Raw genomic sequence first — 22975 nt, 5'->3', positions numbered from 1 at the left:
TTTTTTGTCCACACTGCTTTGGTGATAAATCAACCTAAATGATGCATTGATGACTGATCTTTAGGTTAGACAATATTGCCTCAGTGCTAGGAAGAGATTTTAAGGAAGTCTTACTGTCAGTGTTTGTCTTGCTGAACAATAAACCATCCATGATGCAGAAAGCCCTTAACCTTGGAAGGAAGTCAAAGCTGAATGATCTCAAAAGAGTAAAGCAGGTAAATGGGAGCAGTTGGTGCCACAGGCCTTTATTAGACAAACACTCTGGATCATTTCTAACCTGTAAGCTACTATGATGTAAGATTTTCTGTCTCATTTCTCTGTATTTTGCACCTTGTATAACATTTACTTACAGTTTGAGGGCACACTATAGGCCAAAGCACTTTTCACAATCTTACCATGTAATTGTTTCTTATTTACTATGGCCCACCTGTTATTAATTATTAATTAGTCAATATAAATTTGATTTCTGCTAGTTTTACACTTGGAAGCTATAAACTTAAGGTTTCTGGGGGGACCATGTTGTGAAACATATTTGTATTCTTGAGAGGATAGCATTTAAATAGTATTCAATTATCATATTTTCAGTGGATCTGAATAAAGTGGGAAATGTATATGGGCCTAGTTGAATGATTTTTCAGTGTCATATTTGGACAGATAGAGCATCTGCTGTACACTTTATGAGCTATAGTAAGAGGCTTCTGGTAATATTGTTTACTTCCTCGAATCATATTTTTAAAAAACCAATGTGTTAGCTCATGTACTTGTTAAAGTATCAATGATTTAGTCTCTTCAAGTAAGACTGGTTTATGTTTGACACCATATATGGTTCTCTGATTTCAAGTTGCACCATTAATTGTTAGTCCCCCTTTTCTTTTTCTGCAGTGGTCCAGCAGAACTGTAAAAGAGAATCTTTCATTGATGTAATAGGAAGAAGCATGCATTCTTATGTCAAAGTAATTTGGCTGTTTAATACTGCCTGCCTAGCTGCAACATCAAATGAGTGAATTCCATTTGCTTTCATGGTAGCAGCTTTAGAAGTCTTCACATTCTGATAATTGCCAATTGTTTCAATATGTGTATAACATCTAATAATTCTGCAACAAATTTTCTATCTTTAATTCACTTCCCAGAGTAAATTCAGATGTTTCTGCTTCCACAATATCAAGAGTTTTGAGCTACATCAAGGGCATAGCTACTATTACTGGAATTATGAAGTATTTTATTTTTATGAAAATTGACCAGCTCAACTTAGAACAATTATTTCAGATTGTTGGAAGTTTCTTACTCAAGGAAATAAAAACCTTTAGTGTGTCCATCATAAAATGTATTGCCTATCCAGCTTGTTAATAATACTGTTCATCGTTCATGGATTCATATGCAAAGTACATTAAGTCAGCATCTGCAAGGAATTTCCTGTGAACCATCTCTGGAAACAAAGAGATGGTCAGTGGCCAAAATGCAGCCATGAATGTCTGTATTCTACAAAGAAGGCAGTGAACTTGCTATGATAAGAGTGTCACATCAAGTTGAAAACAATAGGTGCAGAAAGTGAGACACTTACAGAAGTGTTGAGTATGATGGGAATTCAAAGGAGATTCAAAAGAATGAAGCCATAAAAAATGGAGAGCCCATGGCTATCTTTTCTGTTTGTTTGCACGTGTCTACAGCAGAAATGACTGTCATGCAGGGAGAGACCTCTTTGGTTCTAATTATTGATGATAATATCTCATAGGTGAAAGGTAATGTATGCTTTTTTAGTTAAATCTTCATAAGTATCTTTGTATGAAGAGTTAGAAAAATTTTACTTAATATGTGTTAGAATGTGGGCTTCAGATAATATTTTAGAGATTTTACATCTTGTTTTTTGGGGAAGGGGGCAGGTTCCATTAATTTTACTATAATAAGGTATACAAAAACTGGAAACATTGTCAATGCAATTGTGACAATAGCCAGTAATAACCAGCATCCTCTAAGTTTCTTTCTCTGTTTTAAAAGAGGAAAAATATGATTCCATTGAGTCTTTCAAGGCTAATTAATATACATCTTCAGATATGAGATGGTTAATCTATTTGATTTGAGGTAAACAAAATGTAAGCTTGTCCTTTGAGACCTGATCTCCTTTTCTTGCTAGCTGTTCTGAAAAGTAAATTGTGTCATTTTTGAGTCTAGTAATGTCCTAGAGCATAAAAGTAAATCAAATCTTAATCTCTGGAAGAAATAGGTGGGGCTCTCTGTATCTACCTGGGACATTATGACCTCACATAACTGAAATTCTCATCTAGATAAAGGATCAATAAAACATTTTTTCAAAGAGAAGCATCTGATAGAGAATGAGCATACACATACCTAGAGCTTATGAAGGGCATGGATGGAGGTCCAGTCAGAGGACACAGCATGTACAAAGGGCAGGAGGTAGGAAATTTGAGTGAAGTAAATGAATTTTACTGACTCATGTTTGTGATTGAATGAGATAATGTGCCTCAGGTACAGAGTATGCAGTCAGTGCTAAAAAAAAATGCTGCAGTTATCATTATTGCACTTTTGTGGGTACACTTTCCGGGTCTGCCCTCTTGGAAATAGCACTAATAGGAAAACAATACATTAACCTCCTGACCACACAAGCAATTCATAACATTAAGCATAATTAGAGCTTGACTGATATATAAGTGACAAGCAATAACCCACATACATGCAAGGCTTATAGTCTGATGAAGGATGGCATGGACAAACACTCCATGTGTTTCAATTTCACCCAAAGCTTTCCACATGCCTTTGAATCTCTTCCTCTCCCCACCCAACCTCCAGAATTTTCAGACAATTACTCCTTTTCTTTCTTTCTTGGTAGATTAATTTGCTTTTTCTGAAATTTTATATAAATAAAAACATTTAGTATGTTCTCTTTTTAATGTGGCTTTTTAATTCAACATAATTAGTATATGAGGTAAAATTTACATACTATAATGGAACAGTTCAGTGGCATTCAATTTAAAAACAATGCTGTGCAGCCAACATATCTACCTGGTTAAAATAATTTAATCACTCTCAAAAAATACTGTACACATTGAAAGACTGCTCCCCATCATCCCGTACCCTAACTTGTTGAAAGTACCAATTTTAATTCTGTCTTCTCCTCCACCTCATTATCTGACCCATATACCCTAATGACACCTGTCAGCAGGTGCTTCCACTTGTCTTAATGTCAGGAAACTAATGTGAGTCTTCAAAACATTATCCTTCCTCCCCTCCCTGTGTCTCATCCTTATGTTCACCTGAGGGTCTGACCTTCATCTTAGTGTGGAAGACAGGCACCCCACTTCACCCAACTAGCTCAAGTGGCCCTTCATGCAACAGGTAGGTCAGACCCTCACTCATGTTATTCAGCTTCATTCTGAGTCTCCAAACAAAACCTCCTGAATGGCACCTTAAACAAACAATGCCTAAGTTCCTCTCACCGCACAGACTTCACAACTTCTCACCTGACTCTGAACAGACCCCCTTCCTCCATGATTTCATTCTGTGTTCACCTCTGCTCACACACAATCCACCTCTGGACAGTTTCCCAAGAATCACAGTCCAACACACCAGAGCCACAGCGAGCAACAAATGAATATAACCAGAAAAAAATATTTATTTCCCATTTCCTAATTCTGGATGCAGGCTCTTTAAGGACAGGCATGTGGAATTTGTAAAAAGAACAAAGAAAACAAAGAATGAGGACAGTGATGTCAGCCCTGAGTTGCACGTCAAAGAGGGCTTGAGGGAGGCTCTTTCAGTACATGCCTGTGGGTGGCTGATATAACAAAGACCTGCATGTTTACTACATAGTTGAGTTTCAGGATAGAATGTCTTTTATCATCTCTGTGATCTCGTTTCTTGAAAGTGCAATGAAAAAAGCTGTAGAATGAGTACTGTGTTCATAGTTAGGGCATTAAAATGTGTCCTTTCATGCTGGCACAGATTCATGAATTCTAAGCCAACCTTACTTTCAGGCAAGCTAGGAACCCAGAGGATCTGGGAAGTCTGCTCATCTCCAGCTCTGAACATTCAGTCAGAAGAGAGGCAAGACGACTGCAAACATTTTTTTTAATGTAAGGGAAAAAATGAAAGATGTAAATATGTTATTTTGACACTATGAGTCAGATGACATGATTAGTTAGTTACAGGGAAGTTGTGTTAAAGAAAAACATGCATCAAACAGATTACAAATAAAAGCAAGACTTTATTAAAGTTCATGCAATAGGGTAGTATCTTGTGACCGTTCAAGACCTGGCAGGTTCACAGTATTTGTGCAAGTGGAAGAATATTCATGGAGCTGTGGGGATGCTTGTTGTGCCTTTATTCAAGGGTGGGTGATCCAAGCATGCTGCAGGCTATTGTCTCCCTGCATGTCTCTGTGTGGCACAATTCATGTCACATGACCCCTTGTGTGGCAAATGTCATGGCCCCCAGCAGGGTGTCTCTACCTGCTTAAATACTGGAGGCAAACAAAGCTAGTTTCCAGCCAGAAAATTATAAAACATGGCACTATTCTGTGAATGTGAGCTCACTTCACATTATGGGAACAGTATATTAGACCCAATCTGAAAGCTACGAGAACATTACTTATCAGTCCCATTCCAGGTTGTGGGAACACTGCATCCATTAGCTACCCAGACACCAGGGTGAGGAAGCTAGACTGCTTCCACTTACCCTACAGTCAGTGAGAAAGAACTGAACAACCAAAATTCAAATGCTGGGGAGATTTTAGAACAGAAGGAACCATGGGGATCTGTGTTTCTTAATTGACTTTAGACAAAGAATAGCAAAATTTTGCATAAAACCTGAAGAGGGGGACATTTTATGTTTTGGTTGTAAAGTTACTCAAGTAAGGTAGGTTTCTACCCTTCCTTATAGACAGGCATACCAGGAAGATTAAGCTTCAATGTAATGAGCCCAGTGTTTAAGACAGCTATTCTTTGGTTCTTAACACTAGCAAGAAACTTTCAAAAGCACTTAGGTATGTTTAAAAAGACTAGATAAAGAATCAGTCATTACCAAATTACAAATATATTTTCAACAGAATGGTCTAAAAAATAGATGTCAGAGTCTGTCGTTAGGAGGAAACTAAAGGTTTCTGACTGTGAGGGAACTTTAAGTTCTTTAGATCATAACACAAATGCCTTCTTCTCAGTGGAGGAACCCACAACTAAATCTCTTTCAGCCAAGAGTCAGTTTGCAGCTCCATCATTTCCTGATATTTATAAACAGCTTTTAGTTCCTAGCAAAGGAGGCACAGGGGCAAAATAGCTGAGAATCCTTGAACAGAGCCAGGATTTCAGCTCCCAGGATACTATACTTTCACATATCTCTGCTCTCACCTTTTATTCTTTTTTTGTTCAAACATTATATAAAGCAAACAAAAAAAGTGATGATCCTGCAAGATGGCTGCTGTAATTCCCTTTGTCCTGATTAGTTACTCAATTGAAGAAAAACTGACATTCACCACACTGTATGCTCTGATGCAGATTTTTCTAAAGAGTATAAGAATTAAAAGATTAAAAAAAAATTTATGTAATGTCATTCAGTTATAGTTGTCCTACATTTTTGTCCATTGCTCATTCCTACCCTCTTTCCCCAACTCCCACAATCACAACCATTGTCCATGCCCATGAGTCCTCTATTTGTGTTCCTTTCATTGTCCCTTTCCTTCTTTTCCTCCATTTCCCCCTCTCCCCTTCACTCTGCTCAGTATCTGTTTCTTCTTCATTTATAAATCTCTAGTTCTATATCACTCATTTGTTTTGTTGATTAGGTTTCACTTATAGGTGAGACCATATGGTATTTGTCTTTTACTGCCTGGCTTATCTCACTTAGCGTGATGTTCTCCAGCTCCATCCATGTTGTCACAAAGGGTAGGAGCTCCTTCTTTCTTTCTGCTGTGTAGTATTCCATCATGTAAATGTACCATAGTTTTTTCATCCACTCATTTACTGATGGGACCTTAGGCTATTTCCAGCACTAGGCTATTATAAATAATACTGCTATGAGCATTGGGGTGCAGAGAGTCTTTTGAATTGGTGATTTAGGATACTTAGGGTCTAGGCCCAGCAGTGGGAACGTTGGGTCAAAAGTCAGTTCCATTTTTAGTTTTCTGAGGAAATTCCATACTGTTTTCTACAGTGGCTGCACTAGTCTACATAGCCACTTACAGTGTATTAGGGTACCATTTTCTCCAGATCCTTGCCAACACTTGTTGTTTGTTGATTTATTAATGATGGCCATTCTGGCAGGTGTAAAGTGGTATCTCATTTTGGGGGATACATCCCTGTTTTGTTCCCCATCTTAAGAGGAACACTTGTAGCTTTGTCCTGTTGAGTATGATGCTGGCAGTGACTTGGTCATATGTGGCCTTTATATGTTTAGTTATGTTTCCACCATTCTCATTTTGCTGAGAGTTTTGATCAAAAATGCATGTTGGATTTTATCAAAGCTTTTTCCACATGTATTAATATGATGATGTGATTTTGAATCTTCACTTTGTTTATGTGGAGAATCACATTTATTTATTTGTGAATGTTGTACCAACTCTGCACTCTTGAAGTCAATCCCACTCAATCATGGTATATGATCTTTCTGATGCATTGCTGTATTTAGTTTGCTAATATTTTGTTGAGTATTTTAGCATGGATGTTCTTCAGAGATATCCACCTATAATTCTCTTTCCTTGTAGTGTCTTTATCTGGCTTAGGAATTAGAATAATGTTGGCTTTGCAAAATGAGTTCAAGAACCTGCCCACATCTTGAATTTTATGAAGTCATTTGATAAGGAGAGGTATTAGTATTTGTTATGTTTGGAAAAATTCACTTGTGAAGCCATCTGATCCAGAGAATTTGATTGTTGGGAGTGCATTTTGTTACTGCTTCAATTTCAGTAGGTGTAAACTGTCTACTCAGATTATCTGATTCTTACTGATTTCTTTGAAAGACTGTATGCTTCTAGGAATTTATTTGTTTATTCAGGTTGTCTAATTTGTTGTCATATAAATGTTCATATTTTCTTACAATCTTTGTATTTCTTAGGTGTATATTGTATTTCTACAATTTCATTTCTGATTGTATTAATTTGCAACCTTTCACTTTTCCCTTGATGAATCTTTTAACAGTTCTGTCATTCTTGTTTATCTTTTCCAAGAACCAGCTTAGATTCATTGTTCTTTTTTGTCATTTATTAGACTCTATTTCATTTATTTATGCTCTGATCTTTATTATTTTCTTCCATCTACTCACTTTGCACTTTGTCTGTTGTTCTTTTCCAATTTCCTTTAAGTGTGAAATTAGATTGTCTATTTGAGTTTTTTCTTACTTTTCTGAGATAGGCCTGTATGCTATGACTTTCAGTCTTAGGATTGCTTTCTCATTGCCCCAGAGACTTTGGGTTTTTGGTTCCTTATTTTTATTTGTGTCAAGGTAACTTTTTATTTCTTTCTTGATCTCATTGTTGACCAGTTCCCTGTTTAGTAACATGTTATTTAGATCCCATGTCTTGCTTGTTTTCTACTTTTCTCCTTGTGATTAATTTCTAGTTTCAGAGCATTGTAGTCAGAGGCAATTCTTTATATTATTTGAGTATTTACAAATTACTTGAGCCTTGTTTTGTGTCCTTGGATGTCATCTATCCTAGAAAACATCCCATGTGCACTTGAAAAGTATGTCTACTTTGCTGCTTTGGGGTGAAATGCTCTGAAGATATAAATTAAATCCAGTTGAGCCAGTGTGTCATTTAAGGCCACTCTCCCCTTCTTAATTTTCTGCCTGGAAGTTCTATCTATTGATGTCAATGGGGTGTTAAAATCAATGACTATGATTGTATTCCTCTTCATTGATATTTGCTTTACATATTTAGGTGCTCCTATGTTGGTTACCATAATATTTTTTAGAGTTATATCTTCTTGTTGGGTTGTTCCCTTTATCATTATGCCATGTCTTTCTTTGTCTCTTACTATAGCCTTTGTTTAAATTTTAAGGTGCCCAAACTTCTGTCATCTCTGTGTCACACTGGGAAAAGAGTTGTCTTAGGTCCCAAATTAAACACATTACAACACATAATCACAAAATAATCTTATAATCTTTAAAGTAAATGTATGACTTTGTGTTGGGCTCTATTCACAGCTATCCAGGGCAGCATGTGGCCCATAGGATGCAGGTTGGACTCTCCTGAAATTCCTTTTTTCTTTTTTGTTTTTGATATAAGCACTGCTACTATAGATTTGTTTTCCGTCCCATTTGCATGAAATCTCTTTCTGACACTCTACGTTTAGTCTGTGTTACTTTTGATCTGACATGAATCTCTTGGAGGAATTTTATCTATGGGTCTTGTTTTCTTATCCATTCAGCTACCTTATGTCTTTTGGTTGAAGTATTTAAGCTATTTAGATTTAAGGTGATTATTGATGGACATATATGAAGTGTTATTTTATTGTTAGACTCTTTTCGTCTGGTTTTGTTTTCTTTCTCCTCCTCCTTCTCTTTCTTCTCCTTCTCTTTCTCCTTCTCCTCCTCCTCCTTCTTCTTCCAAAAGCAAGCCCCTTAACTTTTGTTACAGAACTGCTTTGCTAAAGAGAACTGGTCTGCCTAACAATTGCAAATGTAGCCCAGCCTTATCGGAAAACCAGAAGGCATGAGTTGGCACACAGGAGCCAAACACACCAATTAGCTTTCCGATGGGAAACCAGGCCTGCATTATACCTACACTGCTTTGAGGCTTGTTCTTGTTAAAACTCCCTCACCCTGAGTTGAAGCAGTAAATATTTACTGCATATCTTTTTTTTAAAAATATTTTATTTATTTATTCTTAGAGAGGGAAGGGAGGGACAAAGAGAGAGAGCGAGAGAGAGAGAGAGAGAGACATCAATGTGCGGTTGCTGGGGGCCATGGCCTGCAACCCAGGCATGTGCCCTGACTGGGAATCGAACCTGCGACACTTTGGTTCGCAGCCCGTGCTCAATCCACTGAGCTACGCCAGCCAGGGCCTTTACTGCATATCTTTAAAGTAACTTCCTAAAGTCTGTGCTAATTCTCCCAAAGACAGAGTGTAACCAGAACAATCACTCATATAACTTCCTTGCATTTCAAATATTTTCCCCTGTTAATCTGTAAAAAGTAATCAGTAACATACATTCTTTTGTTATCTGAAAAAAAGTCATCACCTAAAGCAAACCTGAGCATAATGAATGAGAACTTCCTTTGATACATGCTATTAGAAAAAAATAAAAACCTGTCCAGGATGATCTGGCTAAAAAAGTAAAGTAATGTAAAATTATATTTCAAACAAATAACAATAAAAAGAAGTAAGGGTAGCAATTCCAAGAAGAGGGAAACTGTCTAAGCCAAATTTATTAGGCAAGTATTATCCTAATTCCATTATCAGATAATCACACTACAATGAAAGAAAAGTTATATGTAATTATCCCTCATAAGTGGAGATCCCAAAATCCTCAAAAAATTTAGAAATCCAGACTCAACAATAGATTAAAAAGATCATACAACATGATCAAGTGGCATTTGTTCTGGGGATGCAGGGTTGCTACAATATATGCAATTAGATAAAATGCAATATACCTCTTAAACAAAAAGGAATATAAAGCCACAAGATCACAACAATAGTCTAAGAAAAAAAAACATTTCATAAAATCCAGCATCCATTTATCATAAAAAAATTCAGCAAAGTAAGAATAGAGAAAACAAAGTCTATATATGAAAACACCACTGCCAACATCACATTCAATGGGCAAAAAGTAAAGGTGTTACCTTTAAAATCAAGAACCAGACAACGTTATCCACATTCACCAGTCTTATTCAACATAGCACTGGAAAAGCTACCAACAATCATAGAAGATGAAAATCTGAACTGCAGCCAAATTAGAAAAGAGGAAATAAGGCTTATTAATCCTATTTTACATGATATTCTATGTAGAAAACCTTACAGCTGAACAAAAAATCTTCTGGATCAAATAAATGAACTCAGCAAAGTAGAGGGCACAAAATTAATATTCAGAAATTGGTAACACATTTATATAGTAATACTGAACTATCATAAAGAGAAACTAAAAACAGCCCCATTTACTATTGGAAAAACCAAACAACAAAAATCTAAGGTACATAAAAAAAAAGTAAGCAAGGAGGTAAAGACGTCTACTGTGAAAGCTATGGGACACTGAAAAAGAAATCAAGAAAGATACAAATCAGCAGAAGTATATAGCATGTTCATGTAATGGAAGCATTAACATTATGAAAATGCCCAGGCTACCCAAGGGAATCTCCACATTTAATGCAATTCTTATCATAACACCAATGGCATGTTTCACAGTTCTAGACCATATAGACTAAAAATGTATATGGAACCAAAGGAAAAACATGCAAATGGCTTTAAAAAGACTGAAAGAAAAAAAAAAACCAAAGGTACAGAGATTACAATGACTATACTATACAAATACAGGGATTATAAATACTATACTATACTATATAACAAAACTATACTATAAGAAAGTTTTATGTAAAACAGCTTTGTACAGTAAAAAAAAAACAACAGACAAACATATTCAATGGAAGTGAAGAGAGAGCCCACAAATTAACCTGCCCCTCTGTGAATAATTAATGTTTAACAAAGGATACAAGATCATACAATGGAGTAAAGACAGTCTTTTTAATAAGTGCTGTTGGGAAAATGGAACAGTACAGGCAAAAAAAATGAAATGAAACCACCAACTTACACCATACAAGAATAAACTTAAAATGGGTAAAAGATTTAAATGAAAGTTGCAAAAACATAAAAATCCTAGAAGAAAACATAGGCAGTGAAATCTCAGACATCTCCTATAGCAATACTGTTTCTACTATGTCTCATAGGGCAAGGAGAAGAAATAAAAATAAAAATAGACAAATGAAACTACATCAAATTAAAAAGCTTTTTTCACAGCAAAAGAAACCATGAACAAAATGAAAAGAGAAACCACTGTATGAAAGAACATATTTGGAAATGATATATTGGAGAAGGGGTTGATTTTCAAGCTACATAAACCCCTTACAGAACTCAACATCAGGAAGACAAAAAATCTAATTAAAAAATTGTTGATGGACCTGAAGAGACACTTTTCTGAAAAGGACATGCAGATGGCCAACACACATATGAAAAAAGGTTCAGTCAATGTCAGTAATCACCAGAGAGATGCAAATTAAAACTACAATGACACAACACTTCACACCTGCCAGAATGACTGCCATCAACAAATCAACCTACAAGTGCTGCTGAGGATGGCCAGAAAGGAAAATCCTAGTTCAGTGTTGTTGAATATGCAGATGGGTGTAGCCAGTGTGGAGTTGTTTTTTTTTTTTTTCCAAAAATAAAAGTAAAAATGATGGTGATCTAAAATGATAGAGGAGTGGGAATTACAAAAACTTTCTCCCAGAACCAATCTGAAATTACAACTAAATTGTGGAGTAATCACCCAGAACAAACAATTAAACAATAGTGAGAGGGAACCCTTATAACCAGGGATGGACAGAAGAATCAGCTTCAGCACAATTTGACTGGTAGAAAGAGCAGTAGAGACAAAAGAGGGCAGGCTGGATACCCACTGGTGGCAGCTGAAATGCTGGAGGGATATTTAGCAGCCAGTTGGATCCCTCTCAGGAGTGTGGGCTCTAAACTTTAAGGTGGATTCCCCAGGACCAGAGCTCAAAAAGTACACAGAAAACAACCAGTGGTGAAAAGTGGCAGCAATGTTCTCTGCCAGAGATGGATGGCTGGAGATGCAAAGTGCTATTTAGAGGGCCAATGCACAGATTTTCATTTGCAGGCACTTACCCCAGACTCCTGCAAAGACATGGGCTAAGTGGGCTAGGTACACATGAGGAGAGACTTGCAATGACAGCTTTTGGGAGAACTGAGAGAGTAGCCACCAGGATCCTAGTGCTGAGTCATTTCTTATATGGCAGCAACCACCTACTCAGGCAGACCACTCTCCTCCCAGCAGCAGCAGCCTGAGGGGAAACAATAGTCCCAACACCAGTAGGGATTCTGCCCTGCCCTATGGTGATTAAGCCTTACTGCTGAGGGGAGAGTGACTACATAACAGCTAATAGAGACAGCCACAGACAGTAGATCCCTGGAAATCTTGAACAGGCTGCCTAAAATCAGATAGGGTCAATATCTGACATCAGCAGAGGTGGACCCAGAAAGAAAATACAGTGGTAAAACAAGGCTACTGAGATAAAATCCACTATGGTCTTCTCCATGATTAGTGATAGATTCTTTCCTGCATTTATTTTTAATGTTCATTTCTTGTCCATCAAGTTTGCGCATATTAAGTTGCTAGATTTTATACTATGGCTTATTTCCATTCACATGTTTCCCCCCTCCCCTGTTTTACCTATTTACACTCATTATTTTCATTGTAAATGTTGTTTTCTCTCTTGCTACCTGTACTATTTTTCCCCTGGCAAGCCTCACAAAACCAATTTTATTGTCAATGGATATCTCACATCCTATTTCCCTGCACTTAAAATACCCGCATTCTTTCTCTACCTTTAGCAATCTTTATTAGATTATTGTGGGTAGGGTAGTTTTTGCATTTCTTTAACTTTATCTCTAGATCTTCACTAAGTTTTTATTTCAAATCTCAAGTTTTGTTGGTCACCTCTCCTACTCTTTTTTATATCTCAAATTTGTAATTTTGCTCTGTCTTAGCCTGTTCTTTTTTTCTTATTTTTTCTTTCATCCTGCCCTTTTATTTATTTATTCTCCTTTTTTATTTTTATTTCACCTCAAATTATAATTTTACCCTCTCTCAGCTTGTTTTTTGTTCCTCACTATCAGTACTCCTTTTCACCTTGTCATTTCAAAATGATTAACCATTCCTCTGGACATCTCTTAGCTTTTCCTTCTTCCTTTTCCTGCTATCATTTCTATCTCATCTATATTAATTTTAGCTCATTTGTTGTTGATAGTGTTGTAGTTGATCTTTCTCTTTAATTTGACTCCTATATTTTTTATTCTTTATTTACTTTTTTCCTCCCTTTTTCTTTCTCTTTGTGACTTTTCTTTTCTTTTCATTTCTTTTTTTTTTGTTTAAACCTAATACCATATATTTCCCTTCTGTTACACCATTGTGTCTTCTCCCTTTCTTTTTTTTTCATATATAAATTTTACTTTCTCTCTTCACATTACTCCAACTCCTAACTCTTATTAGTGTTCCTCCATCTACCCTCTGAAAATCATATTTCTTTTAGTTTGATATTTCATATTTGCTCTCTTTTCTTATAATCATCTTAATCCCTTTACACCATTATTTATACTGGTTCATTTACTGTTGATAGTCGGATTGCAGGATGTAGTTATTTTTCTTGATGTAGGATTGTTTCCTGGGCTTTGTGGTTTTGTTCTGGCAGCACCTGCACTACTGCATACAAGACATGGTTGGTGGAGTGATCCTCAGTCAACAGACTGGAGGGAAGGACTCACCAAAGAATGACCAAACTATAGTCACAACCCAATTACATCCAGAGAGCCAACATAAACAGTATAAAGGGCATCCCAAGAGCATCAAGTTCAGGAGATGGAGGAGACTGCACCACTAGAGGAAAGGTGGAAGCTGCAGAAAGAGTGTGAAATGAAATAGAGGCAAGTAAACTATCAGATATTGAGTTTGAAACAATGGTTATATGGAAGATTAATGAGCTCAGTGAGAATTGCTGAAAACTACAGGGAAGCTAGGATAAACTTACTGCAAACCATAGCAGCATGAAAAAGGACATAGAAAAATCAACAAGATTTAAAAGGAAATGAAAAATACAATTTCTGAATTGAAGAACATGTTAGAAAGAATCAAAAGAAGGCTAGATGAAGCAGAGGTTAAAATTAGTGAGCTGGAAGACAAGGTAGAAAAAAAAAACCTCCCAGAAAGTGGAAAAAAAAGGAAAAACATACAAAAAGAAGAAAGAGGCATTGAGAGACTGTAGAACAACATGAAATATAATAATATCCATATAATAGGGATTCCAGAAGGAGTAGGGGAGAAAGGAATAGAAAACCCATTTGAAAACATAATGGTGGGAAACATCTCTAATTTGATGAGCCAAAATGTCACAGAAATCCATGAAGCACACAGGGTTCCAATCAAGAGAAACCCAAAGAGGATCGCTCTAAGATACATCATAATTAAAGTGGCAAAATTCAAAAACAAAGACAGAATCTTAAAGGCAGCAAGGGAAACACAGGAAGTAACATACAAGGGACAACCAAAAGGGCTAGCAGTTGACTTCTCAACAGAAACATTACAAGCCAGAAGGAAATGGGGAAAGAAGTTCCAAAAAATAAAAACAAAGATCTGCCAACAAGACTATTCTACTCAACAAGACTCTCAATTAAAATGGATGGTGAAATAAGGAGTTTCCCAGAAAAAAAGGCTAAATTAATACACCTCCACTGAAGCAGCAATGCAAGATATTCTAAAGGACTTGCTTTAAGAATATGAAAACAAAGATAAAGAGAGGAACACAAGTACAGAGGGAGTAAATGAAATGAATAAGTACCTACCAATACTAACCTTAAATGGAAATGGATTAAATGTTCCAATCAAAAGACAAAGGGTACCTGAATGAATAAGAAAACATGACCTACACAAATGCTGACTACACAAAACTCACCTGAGAACAAAAGTCCTACACAGACTCAAAGTGAATGTTTGGGAAAAATATTTCAAGTAAATGGACAGTAAAAAATCCAAGGTAACAATACTTATATCAGACAAAATATTTAAAGCAAAGGCCATAAAAAGAGACACAGAAGGACACTTCATAATACTCTAGGGAGGAATCCATGAAGCAGACATAAACATCCTAAACATATATGTACCCAACATAAGAGCACCCAAATATACAAGAAACATCATGGAGAACTTCAGGAAAGATATAGATAGGAACAGAATTACAGTAGGGGATTTTAACACCATACTGTCAACAATGGCTAGATCTTCAACACAAAACATCTACAAGGATATTGTGGAACTGAATGACACATTACATCAAAAGGACTAAATTGATTTATATATAGAACCATTCTTCTCCAAAGAAGCATAATATACATTCTTTTCAAATGCACATGGAACATTTTCCAAGATAGATCACATGATTAGACACAAAAGAAGCCTTAACACATTTTTAAATATTGAAATTATGTTAAGCATTTCTTGAGACTGCAAGTGCTTGAAACTATAAATCCCCCCCAAAGAGAAAAATCTCCAAAACATTCAAAAGCATAGAGACTGAAGAGCATGCTATTAGTCAATTAATGTATTAATAATGAGATCAAGAAAGAAATCAAGTAGTTTATGGAAACAAATGAAAATGAACACACAACAGTCAAAAACCTATGGGGCACAACAAAGGCAGACCTGACAGGGGACTTCACAGCAATATAGGCCTACCTAATAAAGATAGAAACCTTTCAAATAAACAACCTAACCCTACAACAACAAGAACTGAAGGAAGAACAACAAAGAAAGTCCAGAAGAACTGAAAGGAAGGAAACAATCAATACCAAAGCAGAATTAAATGGCATACAGAATAAAAGAACAATTCAAAGGGTCAATAAATCCAGAAGCTGGTTGATTGAAAAGATAAAATTGAGAAGTCATAAACAGTCTTATCAAAAAAGAAAGAAAGAGAAAGAAAGAAAGAAAGAAAGAAAGAAAGAAAGAAAGAAAGAAAGAGAGAGAGAAAAGGGAAGTCAACCCAAATAAATAAAATCAATAAATGAAAAAGGAGAAATTACAACTGACACCACAGAAATAAAATGAATTGTAAGACATTATTATGCATAAATAAATGCTAAAAATTTTGAAAACCTAGGTGAAATGGACAAATTCCAGAAAAATAAAATCTTGTGAAACTGAATCAAGAAGCAGCAGAAAGACTGAACAGGTCGATAACACCTTGTGAGAGTAAAACAGTAATAACAATAATAATAATAATAATATTTCCTGGAACACAAAAGTCCTGGACTGGTCATGTTAACAAGATAATTTTACAAAACATTTAAGGAAGAGCTAACTCTGATTATTTTCAAAGAAGAAGAAGGGGAAGGAAAGGAGAAGAAGAAGAAGAAGAAGAGGAAGAAGAAGGAGGAGTGGGAGGGGAAGGGGAGGAGGAGGAGGGAAAGAGGAGAGGAGGAGGAGGACAGGAGGGAAGACTTCCAAACTCCCCTTTGAGGTCAGCATCATGGGTATCTCAAAATAAGATAAAGACACAACAAAGAAAGAAAACTACAGGCCAATATCACTGATGAACATAGATGCTATAATCCTCAACAAAATGTTGGCAAACCACACCCAGCAATACATTAAGAAGATCATGCAGAATGATCTAGTTGTATTCAATCTAGGGATGCAAGGATGGTACAATATTTGCAAATCAGTAAACATAATACATCACATAAACAAAGTGAAAGACTAAAAATCGCATGATTATATTAATAGAAGAGGAAAAACTATTTATAAGATACAGTGCCCATTCAATGGTTAAAACATTCAGCAAAGTGGAATAGAGAGAGCATACTTCAACATGATAAAGGTTATATGTGAAAAACGTACAGCCAATATCATACTCAAAGGCAAAAACTAAAATCTTTTCCAATTAAGATTAGGAACAAGACAAGAATGTCTGCTTTCACTGCTTCTATTCAAAGTAGCATTGTGAGTCCTAGCCACAGTGATCAGACAAGAGAAAGTAATCAAAGACATTCAAATAGGAAAGGAGAAAGTGACACTGTCATCATTTGCAGATGACATGATAATGTACATAGAAAACCCTACAGACTCCACTTACAGACTCAAAAATCTAATCCACTTGTTAAATGGACTTGGTAAAGATGTGGATTACAAAGTCAATATTCAAAAATCAAGGCATTTTTTTTTACCCAACAACAAGATATCAGAAACAGCAATCAGGAAAAAAAAATATGATTTGCTCTAACAACAAGAAAAATAAAGTACCTACAAATAAACCTAACCTGAAGATAAAAGACCTATACTCAGAAAAGAACAAACACAAAAAAATTAAGGAAGACACAAATAAATGAAAGCATATACCATGTTCATGGATTAGGAGAATCAACATCATCAAAATGTTCATATTACCCAAAACAATTTATATATCTAACACAATGCACATTAAAATAACAATGGTGTCTTTCAGAGATATAGAACAAGCATTTCAAAAAGTTATATGGAACCATAAATGACCCTGAGTGGCTGCACAAATTTTGGAAAAGAAGAACAACATAGGAGGGATCACAGTACCAAATATCAAACTATATTACAAGGCTACTATAATTAAAACAGTCTGGTACTGACATAAGAACAGACACATAGACCAATGGAACAGAAGAGACCCCAGAATCTCTAATAAACCCAAATCTCTATGGTCAATTAATATTTGACAAAGGGGGAAGAATCATAAAATGGAGTAAAAATAGTCTCTTCAAAATATGGTGTTTGTTGACCTGTAAAGCTACACACACACACACAAAAAAAGGAAAGAAAAAAAGAAAAAGAAACCTGACCACCAACTTGCATCATACACAAAAATAATCTCAAGATGGATAAAATACTTAAATATAAATCATGACACATTGAAAGTCCTAAAAGAGAGCATAGGCAAGAAAATCTCAGATATTCCATGCATCAATATTTTCACCAATATCTCCCCTAGAACAAGGGACATAAAGGATAGAATAAACAAATGGGACCTCATTTAAAAAAAAATCTGCATGGCTAATGTAAACATCATCAAAGGAAAGGGAGCAACCATATGGGGAAATATATTTGAAAATGAAAACTCCGACAAGATTTTGATATCTAAAACATATAAAGAACTCACTTGACTCCAACCCAGGAAGGCAAATAATTCAATTAAAAAGCGGGAAAAGGACCTGAATAGACACTTCTCCAAGGAGAATATACAGAGAGCCCAGGACATATGAGAGGATGCTCAGTATTACCACCCCTCAGAGAGATGCAAATTAAAACCACAGTGAGACACCACTTCACACTGGTTAGAATCACCAATATTAACAAATCCACAAACAAGTTCTGGAGAGGTAGTAGAGAAAAAGGAACACTAGTCCATGGTTGGTGTGAATGCAGACTGCTGTAGCCACTGTGGAAAACAATATGGGATTTCCTCAGAAAACTAAAAATTGAACTGTCTTTTGACCCTACAATTCCACTGCTGGGATTATACCATAAGAATCCAAAAACACCAATTCAAAAGAACCTATGCACCCTCATGTTCATAGCAGCATTTTTTACAATAGTCATGTGCTGAAAACAACCTAGTGCCCATCAGTAAATGAATCAATCAAAAATCAATGGTACATTTACACGATGGAATGCCATGCAGCATAAAGAAAGGAGCTCCTACCCTTTGTGACAGCTTGGTTGGATCTGGAGAGCATTTTGCTATGTGAAATAATTCAAGTAGTGAAAGAAAAATACCATATGATCTCACCTCTAAGTGTAACCTAATCAAAAAAAGAAAAAATCAAGCAAAATATAACCAGAGACATTGAAATAAAGAACAAACTGACAATAACCATAGGGGTGGGTGGAGAGGATAATGGTGGAAAGAAGAAAAGGGTTGTCAAAGAGCATGCATAAAGGACACATAGAAAAAGCCAAAGAGAGGTAGGATTAAGGGTGAGAAGTAGGGTTTGGTGGGGTGGGGTAAAGTCGTGGCAGGAAAATGGAGACAACTCTAATTGAGCAATAATAAAGTAAATGACTGAGCAAGTAGAGCAACAAACTATTTGGTTTCCTTCTTACCAGAAAAATGGTAAGCTCTGATTATTTGACTAGCTGCCCATTAGCATATTTTATGTTGTACTTTTTTGTTTTTGCACTTGCTTTTGAATTAGAAGCAATATGGCTTGCCCATATGTAAAGTCCAAACAAAGCTCTCAGATTACTGTTGTTCAGTTTGTGCAAAATACCTACTTAAAAGTAAAATGTTTCCAAGCCCACCTAGGGTATACTTAACCTCATTACCCTGCTAACAGTATAAGTGGCTGTGTCAGAAAGTCATCATAAGCTTCTCTAAACAAAAGGTTACTTTAACAGAGTCACATTCAATGATATAAAGCCCTGCAAGCTCATGCCAGGCTTCTTGTTGTCCAACAAAGTGTTCCAGACCCTTATTCAGTTACTCACTGGTCTCCAATCTGTTCCCCTGAGCATTCCAAACAGCAATTTAAAGTCTTTTTTTCAGCCATGTTAGTTTAATTTTCATGTACAATTTGTTCATATAGCTGTACAGTATCTTCTTATCTTTCCATGGCCTCAAACTCATGCCACTTAGTTAGTTGACTCTGGGACTGCCAGAGAACTATACTCTCAACTTCTGCAGACAAAACAATGCCAAGTCATCAAGCTACAGATTGGGCCTATAATCATCACTTATACATGTACAATCAAAATGTCATCTTGAAGCCTAGTAGCATATTCCTGACTTGATTCCTCTATGGCTTTCACAATTTGCTCACTATTTCATGATTTATTTTCTCTATATTCACTATAGAGATTTATTTTCTCTATATTTTAACTTTTTCTAGATTTTTCCCTGAGATATTGGAAAGCCCTGAGACATTCCCAAAATTCTCAGAATCTTAATTTGTTTTAAAATTAAATAATCAGGTCATCAGTGGTGTCCCTTTGTATAGATGCCTGTATGCCCATCTCTTCAGGAAATAATTAGAATTGGTTTATAAAATTTCCTCTGTTTAATTCATCACATAAGTTAAAATATAAAAACTAACCCTATTTCTAGTTTATTAATGAGCAATATGTTTTCATGTGTAAAATTAAGTGTTTTTTTGCTATATCTATTAATAACATCTAAAGGATGGGTCAAAGACATACCTAATATTGATGTGCACGTATATGATTGAAGTAATTTTAAGTTTCTAATAAAAATGATTGTGGCTGCCATGGAACAGGCTTCATTGTTCACACTACAAAAATTATCAAATACTTTTTTAAGAAGAAGAAGCTTCATGAACCAAGGGTGCAAGTGTGGTTTAAAAAACTAAATATGCATGTTCAGTAAATTGCTAGCCTTCCACCATGCTAACGAATGGAAATATAATTATATACTGGAAATATTTGTAATTCAAAAATTACTTTAACAGCACTCTATTTATATTAGCATCCAAGGGAGTAGATAGAATAAATAAGAACATAAAAATTAAAGAAATATCTTTAAAACCGCTGTAGTCTATGCCTTGTTTCTGTGGAGAGGTCTGAGTGATTTCCTGCCCAGGGTCTGTACCCTGGGCCCAATAGGATAGCTAGGGTAGTTGAAGAAAGCCCACTAAAGGTAGTGGAACTGGGAAGAGAATTTTCCTGCAATAGAACAGCTGTCACCTAGGCACTTCAGGCTGGATTGACAATAAGAAGAGGTAAGTGTGATGGAAAGTGCAGTCCCAATGCTAACACTGTAAAATGAAGAGCCTGAGTGGCTTTGCCAACCACCTGCCTCACAGGACATAGTCCAGGGAGGTTGAGTACACATGTGAATGGTTTGAGGGAACAAAACCTCACCTGAGGAAAAGACATGAAAAGAAATCAGAGTAGAAATGAGAGCCTAGTAGGTAAAGCAGTTGAAGGAATAAATCCGAGAGACACTTCCCAAAGATTTGATGATGGTGATAAGCCTTCTAAAGAAGATCAAGGTGGGAGGCAGTAGTTAGAGAGTGGATGGGTTGGGGAATTACTTTCTTATGTAAGATGGTCTGGGAAAACATCCATGTCTCTGTGACATTTGAGTGAGGCCTAGAAAGGAGCAGATGGTGTTATGGAGGACTTAACTGGTGACATCTGATTTGGCCTGATTAGTTACCTAGGTGCAGAGGGACTGACTTTCACTACATATTTTTCACTGATGAAGCTTTTTTCTATAAAACATAAGATGAAAGATTTAAGTCACCTGAGGTAAGAAAGCTTCACCCTGAGAATTCACCTTCATTCTCTGTAGGTCTGGGTGGTGTCCTCTTCTCCAAGAGATACCATAGACCAAGGAGGTCAAAATAAGCTTCATAATTTCTAATTCCATGGGCATTGGTCTGAACTAGGAAATGTGAGCTAAAGTGTTGGTTTTATTAACAAGGCTTCCAATTATTTATTACTAACAAAAAGAACAGAAATGTAGTGAACTTTTGGAAATAATTTTAGTGACATATATATATATATGAATTATCAAGGCTTTAGAAATTTTTGAGGGAAAGAGAAAAAGAAAGATCAGTGTTGCCACCCACATGAGTGACCTCTTGTTAATTCCCTTTGTCTACATCAATGTCCATGTGTCCTCTACATGTTTACATGAAGAAGGACAGAGCTCAGATTCTATGAGCTCATCATCTGCTCCCACTGATTATCACAAGACCACTGCTCATCCTCTGAAGGACACAATGTCACCTCCACTGTGGACATAGTACAAATGAGACGAACCCAAGATGAAAGTTGTCTGGAATATGACCTTAATTCAACAACAATGACAATGTCTACTTACATTTTTGAGTGTTTATTGATTCAATGCAAGTCTTTTAAGAACTATTCACTTTCAAGAAATCTATTGTCATGCTGTAAAATATTTTATTTAGAATTTAATAATTTATGGCAGGAAATTAGTGTCATTCACATTCACATGCAGCACAACTGGCAAACTTTTTATAGATGAGATGGGGTTGAAAACTTCACACTGGTAAGTCCCAGCATCTTCCCTCTTCACAGGGTCTATGGTGAGGCTGTAGTGGGATTGGGAAATACTTATGCGCTCACTGGATGGCAGTATCCTACCGAGTGGCAGTATTGTACCATTGAGCAACCAGTGATACATGAGTGCATTTGTCTTGCAGGTGAAAACCACAGCATCTTGATTCTCTGTGACTGTGGTGTTACTGGCATTGAGGGAGACCACTAATTCAGGCTCTGTGGAGAAACAGGGAAGTGACTGATTAAGAATGGGGTTGAGGCATGGAACCGTGCTACTTACTCAGATCTCAGACACTCATAGCCCACAGTGAGCTATGTAAGGTTTACTAGAGTATGTTCTTGACATTTGCAGAAGGATAATTCTCTAAGTTCATGTGAATTTATGTAAGCAGACAGTTGCAGCTCCAATCTTACCATATGTAATCCCAGGGTGATTACATTCATATTCCCTCAGTCATCTGTGTTAGCACTTCACAAAACCCCTTCCCAGCCCATAGGTCCTATAACTTCATGGATAGAATTTTTTTTCTCTTGAAATTTTACTGATCTCTTACCAAGACTTTTTTTTCCACAAAACTTTAGATCCCACTCCTTATGTAAATTTTTATCCATGTTGTGAAAATCAGGTTTACCCCTTTGTCCATCTCTGGAGCCAAGGAAATTTATAGTAAGCAGAAAAAGCATTTAGCTTTTGTTAAATAATTTATTAGGCAGTAAAGACTGTTCAGTGGAGAAAGGATAGTCTTTTGCACAAACAGTGTTGTACTGTGATGTTTGCATGCAGACAAGTGACTTGGGTCATTGTCTGATCCCACATACAAAAATTCAATCAACAGATCAAATTCTAATAGTTAGACCCAAAACTATAAAATGCTTAGAAAAGTATAGGGAGAAGCCTTATGACATTGGTTTGGCAATGGTGTTATGAATGTAACACGAAGAACAAAGGTAAAAAATATGACAATTTTGATTTTTTCAAAATGAACATTTTCTCTTCATCAAAAATTAAAACAGGTTGAAAGGTGACCTATGAAATGAGAGAAAATACTTTGCAAATCATATGGAAAACAAAAGGTTTATGTCTAGAATACACAAAAATTTTCTACAACTCAAGTCACAACATAAAAACTGAGTTAAAAATACACACACATACAAACTGACTTAAAAATGAACAA

The 22975-nt window shown here is 36.1% G+C and overlaps 1 protein-coding gene and 1 pseudogene across 1 annotated transcript in view; both read right to left on the bottom strand.

The window, feature by feature from the left end:
* Window positions 1-18837: 18837 nt before the first annotated feature.
* LOC123825905 lies at window positions 18838-19595 on the bottom strand (annotated as a pseudogene).
* Window positions 19596-21699: 2104 nt separating this feature from the next.
* The window catches only part of LOC123825901 (carcinoembryonic antigen-related cell adhesion molecule 1-like), a 71411-nt gene continuing 70135 nt past the window's right edge, over window positions 21700-22975 (bottom strand). Inside the window, exon 6 of the mRNA XM_045849552.1 lies at window positions 21700-22016. Coding sequence (XP_045705508.1) covers window positions 21700-22016 — 317 coding nt within the window. The remainder of the gene's footprint in view (window positions 22017-22975) is intronic.

Source organism: Phyllostomus hastatus, unplaced genomic scaffold, assembly GCF_019186645.2.
Source record: "Phyllostomus hastatus isolate PE091 unplaced genomic scaffold, TTU_PhHast_1.1 phas_contig_699, whole genome shotgun sequence".
Taxonomy (NCBI): Eukaryota; Metazoa; Chordata; class Mammalia; order Chiroptera; family Phyllostomidae; genus Phyllostomus; species Phyllostomus hastatus.
Note: the sequence above shows the minus strand (reverse complement) of the source record. Positions and strands in the feature narration are given on the sequence as shown.